Source organism: Thermobia domestica, chromosome 13, assembly GCF_964235325.1.
Source record: "Thermobia domestica chromosome 13, izTheDome1.hap1.1, whole genome shotgun sequence".
NCBI classification, from domain to species: Eukaryota; Metazoa; Arthropoda; class Insecta; order Zygentoma; family Lepismatidae; genus Thermobia; species Thermobia domestica.
In genome coordinates, this window is record NC_137466.1 from 71,540,784 (window position 1) to 71,557,498 (window position 16,715).

The 16,715-nt window shown below is 36.0% G+C and overlaps 1 protein-coding gene across 11 annotated transcripts in view; it reads left to right on the plus strand.

The window, feature by feature from the left end:
• Positions 1 to 16,715, plus strand: part of unc79 (UNC-79 domain-containing protein) — a 272,091-nt gene that overhangs the window by 174,000 nt on the left and 81,376 nt on the right. For all 11 annotated transcript variants that reach the window (XR_014127995.1, XM_081735890.1, XM_081735895.1 and 8 more), the window contains exons 31-33: positions 12,050 to 12,140; positions 13,692 to 13,900; positions 16,338 to 16,401. Coding sequence is in view for 10 of the 11 variants with exons in the window: in XM_081735890.1 (XP_081592016.1) it covers positions 12,050 to 12,140; positions 13,692 to 13,900; positions 16,338 to 16,401 (364 nt within the window). In the remaining variant the exon portion in view is untranslated. The remainder of the gene's footprint in view (positions 1 to 12,049; positions 12,141 to 13,691; positions 13,901 to 16,337; positions 16,402 to 16,715) is intronic.

Sequence of the window (16,715 nt, forward strand, 5' to 3'; positions counted from 1 at the left end):
GTGCATGTAGTTCCTAGAGACACGTGCTGTGTGTGGGCGAGCGTTATCCTGCTGAAAGATGGTACCAGGATACACCGTCTCATGAAATATAACACGTGTCCGTGACGTACCATTGTGCTGTCAGAGTTCCCTGAACAACTACTAGGAATGATTTGAAATCTTACCCGATTACTCCTCACATAATAACGTCAAGAGTAACACCGATGTGTCTCTCCAAAGCATTGGCAGAATTTGTCCTCACCCCCCGACGCTTCCATACTCGCACACGATGGTCATCCGAGGTAATGTCAAACTGAGATTCATTGCTGAAAATGATGCGATATCACTCGTCACTAGTTCATGTTTCCTAGATGCGGCACTATTCCAAACCAAAGGTGGCCATTTTCCACTGGGCTCGCTCGGGCTCGCGCTCATCTCTCTGGACTGGGCTCGCACTCACTCGCGCTCGCGCTCACCAGTCTCAACTGGACTCGCGATCACTAGCGCTCGCGATCACTTCTCCCAACTGGGCTCGCGCTCACTCGCGCTCGCACTCACTAATCTTATCTGGGCTCGCACTCACTCGGGCTCGCGCTCATCTCTCTCGACTGAGCTCGCACTCAGTCGGGCTCGCGCTCATGTCTCTCGACTGGGCTCGCACTCACTCGCGCTCGCGATCACTTCTCCCAACTGGGCTCGCACACACTCGCGCTCGCTCTCACTTCTCCCAACTGGGCTCGCACTCACTCGGGCTCGCGCTCACTTCTGTCCACTGGGCTTGCACTCATCCGGGCTCGCGCTCACTTGTCTCAACTGGACTTGCGATCACTAGCGCTCGCGATCACTTCTCCCAACTGGGCTCGCACTCACTCGGGCTCGCGCTCACTTCTCTCCAATAGGCTTGCGCTCACTTGCCTTAATTGGGCTCGCGGGTATATGATGGGTATAAAGAGGTATTAAAATCAAGACTTTGACTAGCAGTAGGCCTAATTCAGTAGAAAATAGAGCTATTAATGCTATATATCAGTTGTCAGATATAAAAATAAAATAATAAAAATGTTGCAGGGTTTAATGTATTAAACGTGGGAGGACTTTGAGGAACTTGAAATAAAATGCTCCTGATATTTAAATCTGGGCTTTGACTACTAGTAGGCCTAGTTTCTCAATAGAAAATAGGCTATATGACTAACGTCATATAGGAGTTATCAGACGTCAGAATAAAATATTAAGAGTGTTGCAGAGTTCAAGTCTGAAGGCTGTCATCACACTTGCAGACCAATACTCATTAAATGAATCTCTTTCTTATTTACTAAGATCAAAACAACTTATGAACAAAACAAAAAAAAAAAAAAAAAAAGCTTAGGGTTAGTAAATAAGAAAGAGACTTGTTTGAGTGTTTGTTTGCAAGCACGACGGCAGCACTAAGAAGCAAAGCCCAAATATATCTGAGTATGATGATTTCGTAAAATATATATATATCACCAGTCCTGTTAGCAAACAAATTCTATTATGTAAGTACTCATGCCTTATCATGAAATTATTTTAATGCAGTTGATGAATTGTCAGGCTTATAAGAAAAATTTGGTTGGGAAATTTCCAGGGCCAAAATTAGGCTTACTGTCGCCCATGTTTCACACATTAAACTTGCAACATCCCTATTTTATTCTGATATCTGATAACTGCTATACGACATTAGTAGATCTACTTACTACCGAGTTATTTGGCCTATTTGTAATTGTAGTCAAAAGCTAGATTTTAATATCCAGGGCATTTTATTACAAGTTCCTCAAGGTCTGCCCACGTTTAATACAACGCAACTCCGCAACGTCCTTCTTCTTCTTCTTCTTCTTCTTCTTCTTCTTATTATTATTATTATTATTATTATTATTATTATTATTATTATTATTATTATTATTATTATTATTATTATTATTTTTGTGCCTGATAGATAAGTCATATAAGATAGTAGCTCCATTTTCTGCTTAGGAATAACTAACACCTGAATTTCAATATTCGGTGAATTTTATTACAAGTCCTTCAAGGAAGCTTATGTTTGCTATCGGTGAGCTTTTGTCCATCCCTGTAATATGAGACTGTCGGTGAGCTTATGTCCGGTGAGCTTTTTGCCGGTGAGCTTATGCCCAACACCCACATTACACATAGATATCTCTTGTTTTTAACTAACACACAGATTCTTAGGTTTTAATTTTTTATTTATTTATATTTTTGTGAGAAGACAGCTTTAGAAGTAAAATTAGAAGTAGAAATTTAGGAAGACATTACAGGTATTCAACATTCGTGAAATTACAGAACTTATAATAACAAGACCGAAACGTTTCCCGAAAATCTGCTAAACGTTTGGTAAAGGAAGTAACAGGATCTGATATCAGTGACTAAGTGTTTGTTAAAACCATTTTATAATAAAACGGCTACCTCTGCGGAAGCTAAAAACAAACCAAAAGGTAAAAGGGAACTTTCTCTGATCTCTTTATATCGGTTTGAATGTAACACAACGAAATAATAGTACTTCAGAGGGTATTGTAATGTCAATGGTCTCATAGACTCCAGTAATACTTGCAGGAGTTCCGGTCTATCCTACAGGGATGTGCTCATCAAAGCACTAAAAATTAGAGATTTAAAATGTACTTTTTTAAAATGTAATTTTTAAAATGTACTTTTAATCGGAGGGGGCTTGTAAGAGAAGTAACACGGATAAAAATTAAAAGACTCTTTGTTGCTTCAAACTAAAAGAAGAAAACTTTCCTATTATATTAATTGTCGTATACAACAATCAGGGCCGGACTTCAGCGGATTGGACCGATTGTTCCCAGTCGGGTCCTGGATGGCTCTCTTCTCTTGGCTTGTGAAATACTCACAATAACATTGTAATACATGTACATCCATGAACACAAACAAGGGAGCGTATAGCCTGTTTGCCTCTATCTAGAATTTGAGGGAGTAAATAGTTTGTATTAAAAGTAATATTTTCTAAAGTTAATTCTGCAGTAGTTTCCTTATTTCTTTACGTTTCCAATTTCCAATGAAAAAATAGCCCTATTAAGTGATATGACACCTCCATGAATACCAGGATGATATAGTCTTAATGCGATTTCTTTACTTGTTTTTCTGGAACCGGGAGTCCCACAAAAGTGTTCCCATTCGGGCCTGCATCTTCTAAGTCCATTAGATTACTTTTACCCCTTTCTTTGAAGCAAGAAAACTTTAATTTTTTAACTTTGTGACTTCCCTCAGGAGCAACCACTACTTTTAATTATGTATTTGAAAGCATATTGTCCTGCTAAAATACATTAAATATGAATATTTCTTAATTTAGGCCAAGTTTAAGAGTATTAAAACTGAAAATTTGAAAGTATGCGTTGATTATAGCCTGTATTTTGTTAAAACAACACCAAAGAAAATTAGAAGTTAATGAAAGCTCAATAAAGATGTTTATGAATGAAATTTACGTCATAACATCAGTTTGAGTCAAGAAGTTATGTGTAATACTTTCGAAAATGGTAAACATTTTGTGGTTCTAGTTTTCAATTCATCAGTACATTTCCTAACGTATATTAAAAGCCTGTTCTTTAATGGCGTAACATAACGGAAAAATAGAACTTCTATAAAATAAGGTAATAATAAGAACTGCGTTAAAAGAGGAAATGTAATTATGTCAAATTATCGTGAAATTTAGAATGTTTTGTGTTTGTTTGTTTGGAGCTTAATATTCTTTTTCATCAGTGAGGTTATATGAGATCCCGCTTGTCTGAAAGATGAGAATACTTACCACTTATTCACAGTGAATCAATATGAATAAGTGCCTGGCAACCCTTAGATATTTCGTCAGGTATGTGCTAATCTTCACGGTAATAAGATTTGATAAATCCGCAATGAAAATATTGTCAAACAACATCAAAATAGAGTTGTAACCAGGGGTAAAAATTGATCTGAAAAGGTTGGGGAACTCATGACGTCATGTCATCCCTTGTGCCTATCTTTGTCCACTATATTTTTTAGGAAGTGGAGGGACGCCATAGATATTTTTGGAAGTGTGAGATGACGTCCCCCATGTTTTCCTTCACTTTTAACTCTGGTTGCAACAAACGACACGCCATCGTTTCTGGGTAGCTTTCGAAGAAAGACTTTAAGGGTCTTCGCTACAGCGAAATTAAACTACCGCTAATTTTAGAGTTTTTCTGTAATATCTTCAAAACAAATAAAAACATTCGAAAAGCGGAAACGTAGTGAACTAGACAATAGGATTTTACATGTGATACCGTTATCACAACTCATCTATCTGCTTTCGATTTGGAACTGTAGATAGATTTAGCATTTTTTTGCGGGTTCTGTAAATAGCGACATACCAAAATCAGATAGGTGAATTGCGATAAAGATATCACATGCAAAATCGTATTGCTTAGTTCACTACGTTTCTGTTTTTTCGAATATTTTTATTTGTTTTGAAGATATTACAGAAAAACTAAACTTAGCGGTAGTTTAATTTCGCTGTAGTGAAGAACCTTAATGAAAGGAGTTTTTTTTTTTTTTATGTTGAATTGTTATCTTTCTTTTTTTTTAATAGCTCATTGACTTATATGAGGAAGTATTTTTCTTTTAAATAGACAAGATTTTACTCATTCAATTTTACTAATTTCTTCTTCTGGCCTATTTAAGGGTTCCTTGCTTTAAAAATATTCAATGTAATATTGTTTTAGTTTTTATTTATATATATTAAAATTACATAATACAGTGGTTAAATTTCGCATAGAATACATTTAAAGATCTCAAGAAGAAGTAGTCAGTAAAATTAACTGGCTAAAATTCTTTGTTTCCTCATATAAATTAATGAGCTGAATAACCATTATGATACAAGTTATCAACATTCCTAAGAGCTACTTTTGTTTATTGGGATTTAAAGAAGCTATAATTAAATAATACATAATTATTTCGCTCGACTTTTCTATGAACGCACAGCTTCATTAGTTGTTAGTAAATAAATTTCCTACTTCGGAAGGTCAAGTAGTTTCCTTATTCTATGATCTCGCACACACACACACACACGAAAAGCTTGGGTCATGTAAGTTGTTACTAAAATAACAAAAACAAATACCTGCCTCAAATACCATCCTCTCATAATAACCATGAAAAAGTCGGTTCTCTATCGAAAGGTGTTTGAAGTCCTCTGGACAATAAAATGACAGCTCAGACCTCAAGAATGTGATTTTTCATTTTCTAAAGTTGTTTAATTCTTCCTTTACAATTCTGCACATGGAATGATTTTTTTTTTTTTTAACTCTAAAGCAAATTACTCCACGTGAGTGTGAAGTGAGCGCGGACTCGCACTCAACTGAGCTCGCGCTCATCTCTCTGGACTGGGCTCGCACTCACCAGTCTCAACTGGACTCGCGATCACTTCTCCCAACTGGGCTCGCGCTCACTCGCGCTCGCACTCACTAATCTTTTCTGGGCTCGCACTCACTCGCGCTCGCGCTCATCTCTCTTGACTGGGCTCGCACTCACTCGGGCTCGCGCTCATGTCTCCCTCCAATGGGGTCGCACTCACTCGCGCTCGCGATCACTTCTCCCAACTGAGCTCGCACTCACTTCTCCCAACTGGGCTCGCGATCACTTCTGTTAACTGAGCTCGCGCTCACTAATCTCAAGTGGGCTCGGGCTCACTCGGGCTCGCGCTCACTTATTTCATTGGGGCTCGGGCTCACTCGGGCTCGCGCTCAATTATTGAGCCCGAGCCCGGTTGAGCGTGAGTGCCGAGCTCACGAGCGTCGGGCTCGCGAGTTTGAACACCTATGTTCCAAACACAGCCGTATGTGTTGTGATGCTAACGGCAGCCTAGCATGAGACGACAATTCAGTAGTCTGACTGTTCCTAGTCTTTAACCAATGTTGTGGGATGACACGGAATCTTGTGATGAGTCCATTGCTTATGTCAGGATGGCAAGAGCAAATGTGGAGGTGTTGGCGCACAATATGGTGATCCTCCCTTTGTGTGGTTAGACTTGGTCGACTGGAACCTTGACGTTGCATGTGGTTTCCCTTACGTTCCCATGCAGTCCAATATCGGAGCACTGTCACATCTGAATTCCCAACATGTCTGGGTTTTTCATGATTCGATCAGCAGGCCACACGCAGACCCACAATGAAAATTGCAAACTCTGTCAAGTGTTAATAACGTTGTTTCACATACGAGCACACTGCATTCTCCGTTTTCATTTACAGTGCCCACTAACCAACTGATACTCATGCCCCTATACACTCTATCAGGCCTGATAACACGGTACTTGATGACAACACTAATGCATTCTGATGGTCGTTCTAGTCGTCACAGATCATTGCAACTCTGATCATTTACATACCTGTCGACTGTATGCACCTGTACGAAATTACTCCGACACTGTACCATTACATCCAGGTGCTTCACTTTTTATGTCAGTCAGTGTATATTGGTATGACTAAATGGAACATAGAAACAAAGATAAAGGAATACATTAGGGACGCTAAAGGTAAAATCTCAGCGGTATCAGGACCATCTAAACATTTGTGTGAGACCAAATATTCCATTAAAGACATAAAAATTCTACAGAATACTTCTTTATTGGTGGAAAGATGCGTATTCTTAGTATATTGTATTAGAACGAAGGATCCGAAGTTAAACTTTGACAAAGGAAATCTAGAAAAATGATAAGATTACATTATAACAATTCTATCCGTAAACATTGACAGTGGTACAGATTTCCTCTTAATCCCGTTTGCACTGAAAATTACCAATAAAAGGGCAAGATTTTTGAAAAATGACCATTTGGCAACATTGATGCTTTGGAATAAACATATCGACATTTTACCAGTGAAGGAGAATGTATGGATCTCCACATACATTTGTTTGTGTATATTTCGTTATTTGAAACAGTTTCTTAATCCTTAAGATACATAAAACGAATGTGTACATTCAAAATTATGCATCATACACCAAGAATAACAGTTTTGCAAGACTTCTTTTGGATTTCTGAACAGGTCCTCCAGATATTTGAGCAATTTCCTTAATATTTCACTTATTAATGTATGGATAGTGCACAAACTTTAATTGCTTTCACTCTTTATATAATTGAATTCGTATCTGTAGAGGAATGATTATGACATAAAATCGTTTATTTCCTCTATTTATAACATATAAATTTAATTACTTTGTCAGCGATAATTTAAAAAGAAAGTGTAATTTAGAAATTATGGTTATTTTGGCGGCTAAAAAGTGTCAATAAAATTTACCATATTCCTAGATTCAATTAAGCCATCATATAAGCCACCAGGTAAGCGATTTGCGAAAAATTGTGGGTAAATGTTTTGCATTCTTGAAAGAAAACATAATGTCTTTGGCTAGCTTGCTTTCTGCCCATTGGTCGAATGGATTTTACGAATATGATTTCCAAATATAGGGCTTAACCGTCGCTATCACTTCGAAAAATTAAATCAGTTGCTAGCCATCACTAATAATTTCCAAGTATTAGTGGGGAGGCATGGTTTTCAAAACTTGTAAAAATTCGTCTTTCCAATTTTGTATTCTAGGAACTCAGAAATATAACAATAAATATATCATTGTTTACGAAAAAACCGAATTTTCGATTAGATAAAAGAGATCTCGCCAAGATGTGGTTATAGAACAGTTAATCATATTGTGTGAGTGAGGAAGCTAGTAGAAAGATCAAATGAGTTTGAATTACCTTTATTTACTGTGTTTTGGGTTTTAAAAAAGATTTCTATTCGATGAAGACCTTAACGATTATTGCAGCTTTTAAACCAAGTAGTATCGAAGAAGCTTTTACAAAAGTTGTAGATAACATCAATAAACAAGATAATCAGAGACGAATATTCAGGTGTTTGGTTGTAAGAGAACGGGTTACGAAAGAAAAGTGGTAACTATTTCTCCCAAGAGTTTAGAAAGTACTTGAATTTGTTTTTATCTCTCAACCGGGAGAACAAAGCAATACATGTAAACGGAAAACATCTGACGTATCGTCGTTTCGCTTATGGCGTGTTTCTCTTCGCAAACAACAACACAAAACTGAAAGACATGATAGAAGAGCAAGGAAATTGAGTTGAAAATGAATATTGAAGAGATGAAAATGATGATCAACAATTTCTCAAGTAAATCAAGAATTGTAGTTAAAAATACGAAATTAGAAGCAGTGAATACCTACACTTGCCTAGACCAGAAGATACTTGTGGATAGCAGCAATGAAGAAGAAATAAATAGACATATTAAGTTTAGCTGGGGTGTATTCAGAAGGAACTGCTTCAAATTGAAAAGATAGTTCTAATATGTCTGAAGTGTAAAATTTTCAATGAATGTATTCTGTCTGTGCAACATATGAATCAGAGACGTAGATAGTAATAAAATCAGACATTCACCGTCTCTAGACTACACAATGAAGCATGGAGAGACGTATGCTAGGACCACCTATAAAGATAGAAAGAGATTCACTTAAACTAGAAAGATGATATATGATGGGATATTAGGGCGAAAATAAAGGTATTGAAGTAGCAATGAGCTGGACATATTGCAAGAAGAAACGACTGTCTGCAATATGATGAGACTAAATTAAGAAGCACTGCAGAGTAACTTGGAAAGAATTGCTCGAGATAGATGAATGTGGAGAAAAGTTGAGAGAACTTCGTCCAAGTTTATATATTGTACATATTAAATAATCATAAATTGTAGATAATGATGATGATGATGGTTATTATTACTGATATTATTTCGTTCATGTTATTAATTTCTTGTATTTTGAATAATAATTTTATTGGAAGTTAGTATAATTGTATTTGTTACTTTAGTAAAATTATTCGAATATATGAATTCCTTTATATGCTCGCATCCATGAACAGGTAACAGTGTCACGTGTACACCACGTAAAGGAGTTTCGTTTGTGTGGTGTGATATTTTCTCAATTATTATTTAAACCGAAAGTGGTAGTAGATTTATATTTCCGGCTTTACTAGAGAGAGATTATTGTGGAGATGGAATATGTTCTTAGAACGCTTAACTCCATTCCATAAAACCGCTTCTTGCTATCGCTTAGCGCTTTTATTCTGTGTTGATAAATACTGAAACTGGAAGTTGTAGTGATTTTCTACCATTTCCGGTTTTAATAGAGACTTACGGATAGAAATAAATGTATTGTTGATAAGCTTAATGGATTATAGGAAACCACTTCTCTCTATTTATTACCGTTCCTACTCCATAGCAATCAACGTTAAAACCGGATTTCTGTCACTTCCAGTTTTAATAGAGAAACTAGTGTGAAAAAAATAACATGGAAACTGGAGTGAATAGGGACGCTTAATCGATTGCACTTAACTACGTGTCGCTATCAACACTAAAACCGGAAGTAGATTATTTGTTCACTTCCAATTTCAATAAAGCGATTACAGTAAAGATGGAATATATTTTGGGACGTTTAATTAATTACAGAAAATCCCTTTTCACTATCTATTACGGTTTCTATTCTAAGGCGATCAACAGAATGCCAAGGACGTGTTTGATATCAACCACTTCCGATTTTAATAGAGGGTTAAGAGAGAAGATGGTACCTATTCTGAGAACGCAAAATCGATTCTTAAAAACCGCTTTTCCTTATGTGTTATCATTTTTTTCTCTGTGTAAATCAATATTGAAAAATGATGTTGTGGTAGACTTCTACCACTTCCGGTTTTAGTAGAGCTTTATGGATGGTGCTGTAATGCATTCTCGATTGCAGGAAACCGCATCTTTTTATCTTTTACAGTTTTTACCTATAGCGATCAGTTAAAACTGGAAATTGTTAATTGCTACCACTTGTGCTTTGAGTATCAGCTCGGGGTGAGTCAAAAGTCCCTTTCCACCCCTTATAAAATGAAAGCGAGTATAGATAGCCGGAATTGGTAATTATAAGGACACGTTAGGCCGAGTTATGGTGCGTGTCAAGTGAACGGTCACCATCTTTCTGTCCGCCGTTTTAAATCTTGCTCAAAAGGTTTAAATGGGAAGGGGATCATGTGATATATGAAACAGGGATAGAATTTTAAGCGAAACTCAATGATGTAATCACATATAATATAATAGTAATAACTTTGAAGTTATAATAACATGAAATTCAGATTACCTCTTTCAAAATGTTTTGAATATGCTAACCATGTTGCACCATGCATCTTTGCAGTCATGTCTCGGAAGTTGTATGAACACGGAACAATATCTCAGGTGTAATTTGTGCACATGAATCCTATATCTGTTGCTTCAAATGATCCAGACTCCTAACCTTTTCGCCATATACCATTGCTTTTAGGTGACCGTACAGGTAAAGTCCAGTGGTGATAAATCAGGTGATCTGGCAGGCCAATCCACTAACCCACATCGATTAATCCAGATACTGACGAATTTGCAGTCCATAATGAGGTGGCATCCCATCGTGTTGTTAAAATAAGGGAAAACTGCCATCCGGGATCGACACTGAGGGAAGAATGAGTTGTTCTAACGCGTTAAAGTAACGTTCTGCAGTTAATATGCCAAAGATAACAAATGAGCCAATGATGCGTGTCTGCCAAATCCCTGAACCCACCAATTTACACGAATCTGTCCACTTGGAGTTATCTGCAGACTAGTAGCATAGATCGGTTTACCTCTTCTGTAACATAAAAATTTGCTTCGTTATTGTGTAAAATTTGCATTGCCAAGTTGGGATCCTGCCGCAATTGTTCCACTGTCCCTAACAAAATTGCACTCTTCGATCTGACTCATCCTCGGAAAGTTGTTGATGCAGCTACAGCTTGTATGGAATCAACTTACGCGTCTGTAACACCCTACAAATAAAAGTTTGGCTTACGTGGCATTCCAGTGATAATAATCGGCGTGTGCTATGTTGTGGAGACTTCACAAACGATGCAAGTATTGCCATATTTGTGCTTTAGTCATTGGTAGTTCTGGGCCTACCTGATCGTAGCCTGTCGTCGACTGTACTACCTGTCTCTTCGAACTTGGTCAGTAATTGTGTCATTGCAAGTGCGAAACTGGAGCATGATGAGAATGCCTTTCATTGAAATCACGAGCTACAGCACGGGCACTTCTATTACCCCACATCTTGACAAACTCGATGCAGTCGGCTTTGGCTGGTGGCATAGTTGAACAGCTGGAAATAAGAGATTAATTTGAGTTTCTGGTTTAACTTCAAATTATTACAGTTACGTTAAATCTGATTACACCATCGAGTTAGCCCTGTTTTGTATATCACATGACCCCCTTCCTATTTAAACTTTTTGAGCGGTATTCAAAATGGCAGGCAGATAGCAAGATAGCAGCCGTTCACCTGACATGCACCATAAAGGTTCCCCCTCCACCTAACGTGTCCCTATAATTACCATTCGGCTATCTACACTCGCTTTCATTTTATAAGGGATGGTAAGGGACTTTTAACTCGCCGTATAGAACCCGATTCCCTACTCTTGATTTTCTACCGTTTGACCCAATTTGGTGATAATTGGTCAAGTAGTTCTTGAGATTTTTTTGTCTAACGGACAGACTGACAGGGTAAATATATAAAGAAGTTGTAGTAAACCAAACTTGTTAAACATAAATAATTTTGCAGTATCAAGTATTTTTTTCATGTCAAATTGCCACTAAATAGAAGCAGAGTGAAGTATGTCAGGCTTGTCAAAATTTTATTTGAAAATCGACATAAGTTTAAGAATGCCGATTCTGAAGAATTCTAAAACTCATACTGAAAGATTTTTTTGAATCATTTTACAAGTTAATTTAAGAAAGAAAGAAAAAAGTTAATTGGAACAACGTAATTTGAATAAACATTAGTGTAATAATGTCTCCAGTTTTCTTAGAAATATAACTGCTTTTTTATGTTTGAAAGTATTTTGATTAGCTTCCAAGATTTTTACACTTATTTATTGTACTTTAATTTATTTTATTTATTATTCTTGCTAATCAAGGAAGTCCATGGTTAGCAAGTGGCATACACTGAACGAATTATTTTATTATGATTTGCAACTAATGTTTGTTCGGTATTTGTTCCCAGCTTCTCCATAGATGCAGATGATATTGATCCAGAGTTGGCAGCTATTCCGGAGAGTCCCAAATCAGATAGCACACTTCACGAAAGTCCCCAAGTAAGTAATGGTTAAATTCATTCAGAATTCTTAAAATTGCTGTTTTAAATTGTTTGAAATAAATTCTTAATAATATACTTGTTTTTGTTACAATGACTTTATGACGATTTCTGCTGTTCGAGTTGAGTTCGGGTTTAGCGTTCCGTTCAGCAGCAAGGCTATATGAGATGTAAACTTACAGCTTAACGTGGGATCTGAGCCACTTGAGCATCCGCTGGGAATCGAACTCATATTATAACAGAGGATGCGTACACTAGCCGCTTAGCCACGAGAGAACTGACTTCTGTACTTTGAGTATAGAACGTAGAGAAAAATGTAATCCTGTACAAGTGTCCAAGTTTCGATGCATATGTTCCGGAGTTACTGACAGAAGAACAGGTAGGAGTGACAATTAAATTTCGTTTGCTAGTGATATGTGTGCAAAAATATAAATTTGGAAGAGAAGGTTAATATGTGAGAATTTGAAACAAACAAACAAAACTCTTTGCTAACTTTTATCATAGTAATGGAAAAGATAAAAGTTGGGACATGATACATTGAAATATGAACAACACATATATATGCAGAAGAAAGTGTACTATGATATAGTATAAAAAATAAATAAATAAATAAATAAATAAATAAACGTAAATTTTGGTTGGTTGGAGTTGTATCCCTCCTCTCCAACACCGTGACCGTAAGACACGTCAACCTAAGTTTAAAGTAGAATCCGAACCATCATAATGTGTTCAGATTCTCCCGACTGGAATTAAACCCAGGACCTTATGCACAAAGGGCCATGCGCTAGCCGCTAGACTAGCGGAGGGTGCAAATATAAGTTTTGATATAGAGACATAGTTATTATTAAAACATAAATCAAAGAAAAGACTCATCTTTTTTGTCTTTCTTTTTTTCTTGTATTACCAATTAGATAATTGTTAATTATGTTTCAGCTCTTTCAACCCTTAAATTTGCTATAGCATTAGAATTAATATAATTTCATATGAAAGCATTTACAAAGTAGTAATAACTTTACAGATTGGTGAATGTCATAGAAAAAATATTTTTTTCATTCTATTATATTGTTGCATATATACTTTCTGTATTCTGATATGAATATCAAGTAGGGACAGAAATTCATCCGCCATCTTTCATCATTATACATCATTTTCATAAATGTTTCTATTAAAATTACTGTATTACAAATGAATTATGTCTAACAAACAGTGATACTGGTAACTTTGATGTAGGTCTGCATCTGAAGATGTAAAACCTTCATTGAAGTTAAGATTTATCAAGGATAATTTCTGTACAGTCTCAACCTATGTAATAGAGATTTTTAAACCATGATAGTGATATCATTACTTTCCAATTTGTGCATAAATGCCGAAACTCTCTATCTGGACACCTGCGTTAATATTCTAAAAGAAGGGGAAAGTAGAAAAATATTGCTAATATTGTAATAAATATTCTTTGAAATTTTAACCCCATTTACAGAGAAAATGCATGGCTTTAAAAAAATAAGAATTCCTGGAATGAGAGAAAAAAATACTTCAAATTAATTTTTTGTAGGGTTCTATTGGAGAACTTGTGAGTCTGGAAGAAACTATTATAGCAGAGCAAGCTTGTGTATCAATAGAAGATGGCAAGAGTGATGAACTAATAACAGTGAAACCTGTAGTTGCTGTACCTCAAGAAGCCAAGCTGGTAGTTGAAAGCTCTCCTCAGGTTGTGGAACCTCATTCTGTACAGCAAGTGAAAGCAATTTCTGTAGGTTTTAAGTGAGTATTATTATGTTGATTTTGTCATGGTTATATTCTTTTACAAAGGCAGATCCGTTTTCCCATCAATCTTAGTTTGCTAAAACTCTACTGCTTCAAGAAATTACCCAGTACATTCTCTCTTTTAAGAAACAAATTTTCGTTGCCCCTAACCTCCTCGCCTTTGATATGAGCGGTCCCAGGTTCGATTCCCAGTGTGGACACTCGGTCGAAAAGGTATAACAGCTTTTTCAGTCAGCCATCACGAGTAAAGCTTTTCCTAGGTTTTCTTCATTTATGCCAAGCAGATGCCGGAATGGTACCTACCATACAGGTCCCAGGCCACTTTCTTCCATTTCTCCTTCCCTGGATAAAGCTGAGAGACATCATGTCTTATGTGTGACAGGCTTAAGACCATAGATACAGGTGATATTCAAAATCTGTATAAAAAAATAAAATATACTTTAATTTTCGTAAACGTCTACTCGATAAGTTATGCTACTAAAACATGATTGACTTTTGTTCTCACTACTTCTTAGTCTTCTGTAATGTTATTACTCTTACGTTGCATTAGTTTTGTCATGCAAGCGAAGAAATAACAATAACTTCAGTTTTAATGTTCTTTTTCCAATCAAAGACGAGTAGGTTGTTTATCGAAAGGCAAACTAAGTTTAAAAAATGAATTCGTATTTCACCTAGTTATTCCTTTTATTACTATTCAAATTTATCAGTTAGTTATCCACAATACACTATGTAATCAACTAATCCGTATCTCCGAATATTCCTTTCATTAGCGTACCTAACTAATTATAATTTACAAGTATCACTAGAATGTAAAACTAAATTCTCGTTACTATCCTACAGTTGTATCAATAACAATAAGAACGTTAGCACACAAACTATTCATACTGTCATCTATTCTGGCACTTTATAAAAGTCTGTTTAAGCATCCTTACTCAATGCCATTCCCAACACTATTGTTAGGAGAAATGTTGAAATGAAGGAATACTGTTACAGCAGATTTGGTCAGAAATGTTTGTATTATTTGTACTTGGCGTAACTAAGCAGTAGATATATTGAACAAATTGGAGATTAGTTGTTGGAAGTAGTTTGCTTGGTTACGTGAATATTTATTACTTTATGAATAAAACTGTGGAAAGATTTGTTAATCGAGGAGTGGTAATTGGAAAATTGTTTGTGTATATTTTAAGATATGTTGATTGTTGAAGTTTAGCGTCCGTTTTCAGCACCGAAGCTATACGAGACGTGGCCCTACATTTTAAGGTATAATCCGAACTACCGCACTGCGTTCGAATTCTTAATACTCTTCTACCAGAAATCGAACCCGGGACCACGTGCACGAAATGCACGCGCGAGACAGTAGCCCAGCGGGGATGGCTGAGTACTCAGAATTTGGTGTGAAGTCAGATTATATGCTGTTTACTCCGTTGTATGTATTACTAGATGTTCAGTATTAAAAAAAAAAAAAAACAATTAAATATAGTTTGACGTGGGTTATGAATATTTGTTGGCAATCAAAAGATATTTAACTAATTAGTCATTAAGATCGAACTAATATATATGAATTTATAATTAAATATGTATGAAGTTACAATTAAATAAAATAACACAAAGAAATGACATTTTGCTATAAGTATCTACGTTATTCTATTTAATTATAACTTCATATATTTCAACATTCTTCCCCTTCTCAAACTAATTCTTTGCATTAGATACTTCCATTAGTAAATAGGTTTCTTGATTACTTGCTTCCCATGCCGGGAGAACAGAGACAGTGAAATCCCAAAAGCAGTGGCTAGAGGTTATTTTGAGAATAAAAAATGGAGGGGAAAAATACTAGATTTGATTTAAATTTTATTTTATTTTATTTTCCCTGGTACAGATTATCATTTGCATATAGACTTAACTTTTCTCTGATGTTACTTAGCACAGCTTTCAATAAATGACTTTTATCGGGATCAAATTGATCCTGCCCATAAATTAGAATATGCAAGTGAAATGTCTTTGAAAATATAAAAGCAAACAGGTCAGATGAAACCTACGCGTCCATTCTTATAGATCTAATACGCACTGCTGCCTGAAAGTGTATACTACATTATTCGGGGTGAAATTGAACTAACATCAAACAAATTAATCGTTTCTATTGGGTGAGCTATATCAGCATAAAATGATTCTGAAACAAACGTTTATGGGTTCCAATGCATTGTAACAAAATGAACGAGAAAAAGAAAGAATGAAAATCACTTGAATAGATGGAAAATATTTTAAATATCTGTTTTTAAAGTTTTAAATTTATTTCTTACAAATTGACAATTTTAAGCATATTTTAGTAATATAGTTTCCGTAACACAATCAAAATCATTGAAATTATCTTCGTTAAACTGTATATACTGTATATATTTATTAATACGTGACTTGTTTTCGTTCTTTTCAATAGTCATGGTTTCGAGGAAGTTCAGAGAGCTACGTGGTACTTAGAAGGAGACGATGAAGAAACTCAGGTAATTAGATGTATTACGTGTTTATCACACTATCCAACTCAGAGTCAGAAATACATTGCGTGATCCGTTTCCATTCTAACAAATTGAAGCTGTTGCTTACCTAAGATATTCCACCCCACCACCATTGATTATGCCCAATGTAATGCCTACCGGTATGAACCATTGCATGACATCGAAGTTTCCATTGCAACATTCTTCATTGCAAGATATATTGTTCCTCTCATGCTTCTTTCCAGAGGCCATTTACTGTGCGAACCTTGCATAAAGAACGTCACCGTTTGAAAAATCAAAAGCACAGTTTTCCGTGGACGTTT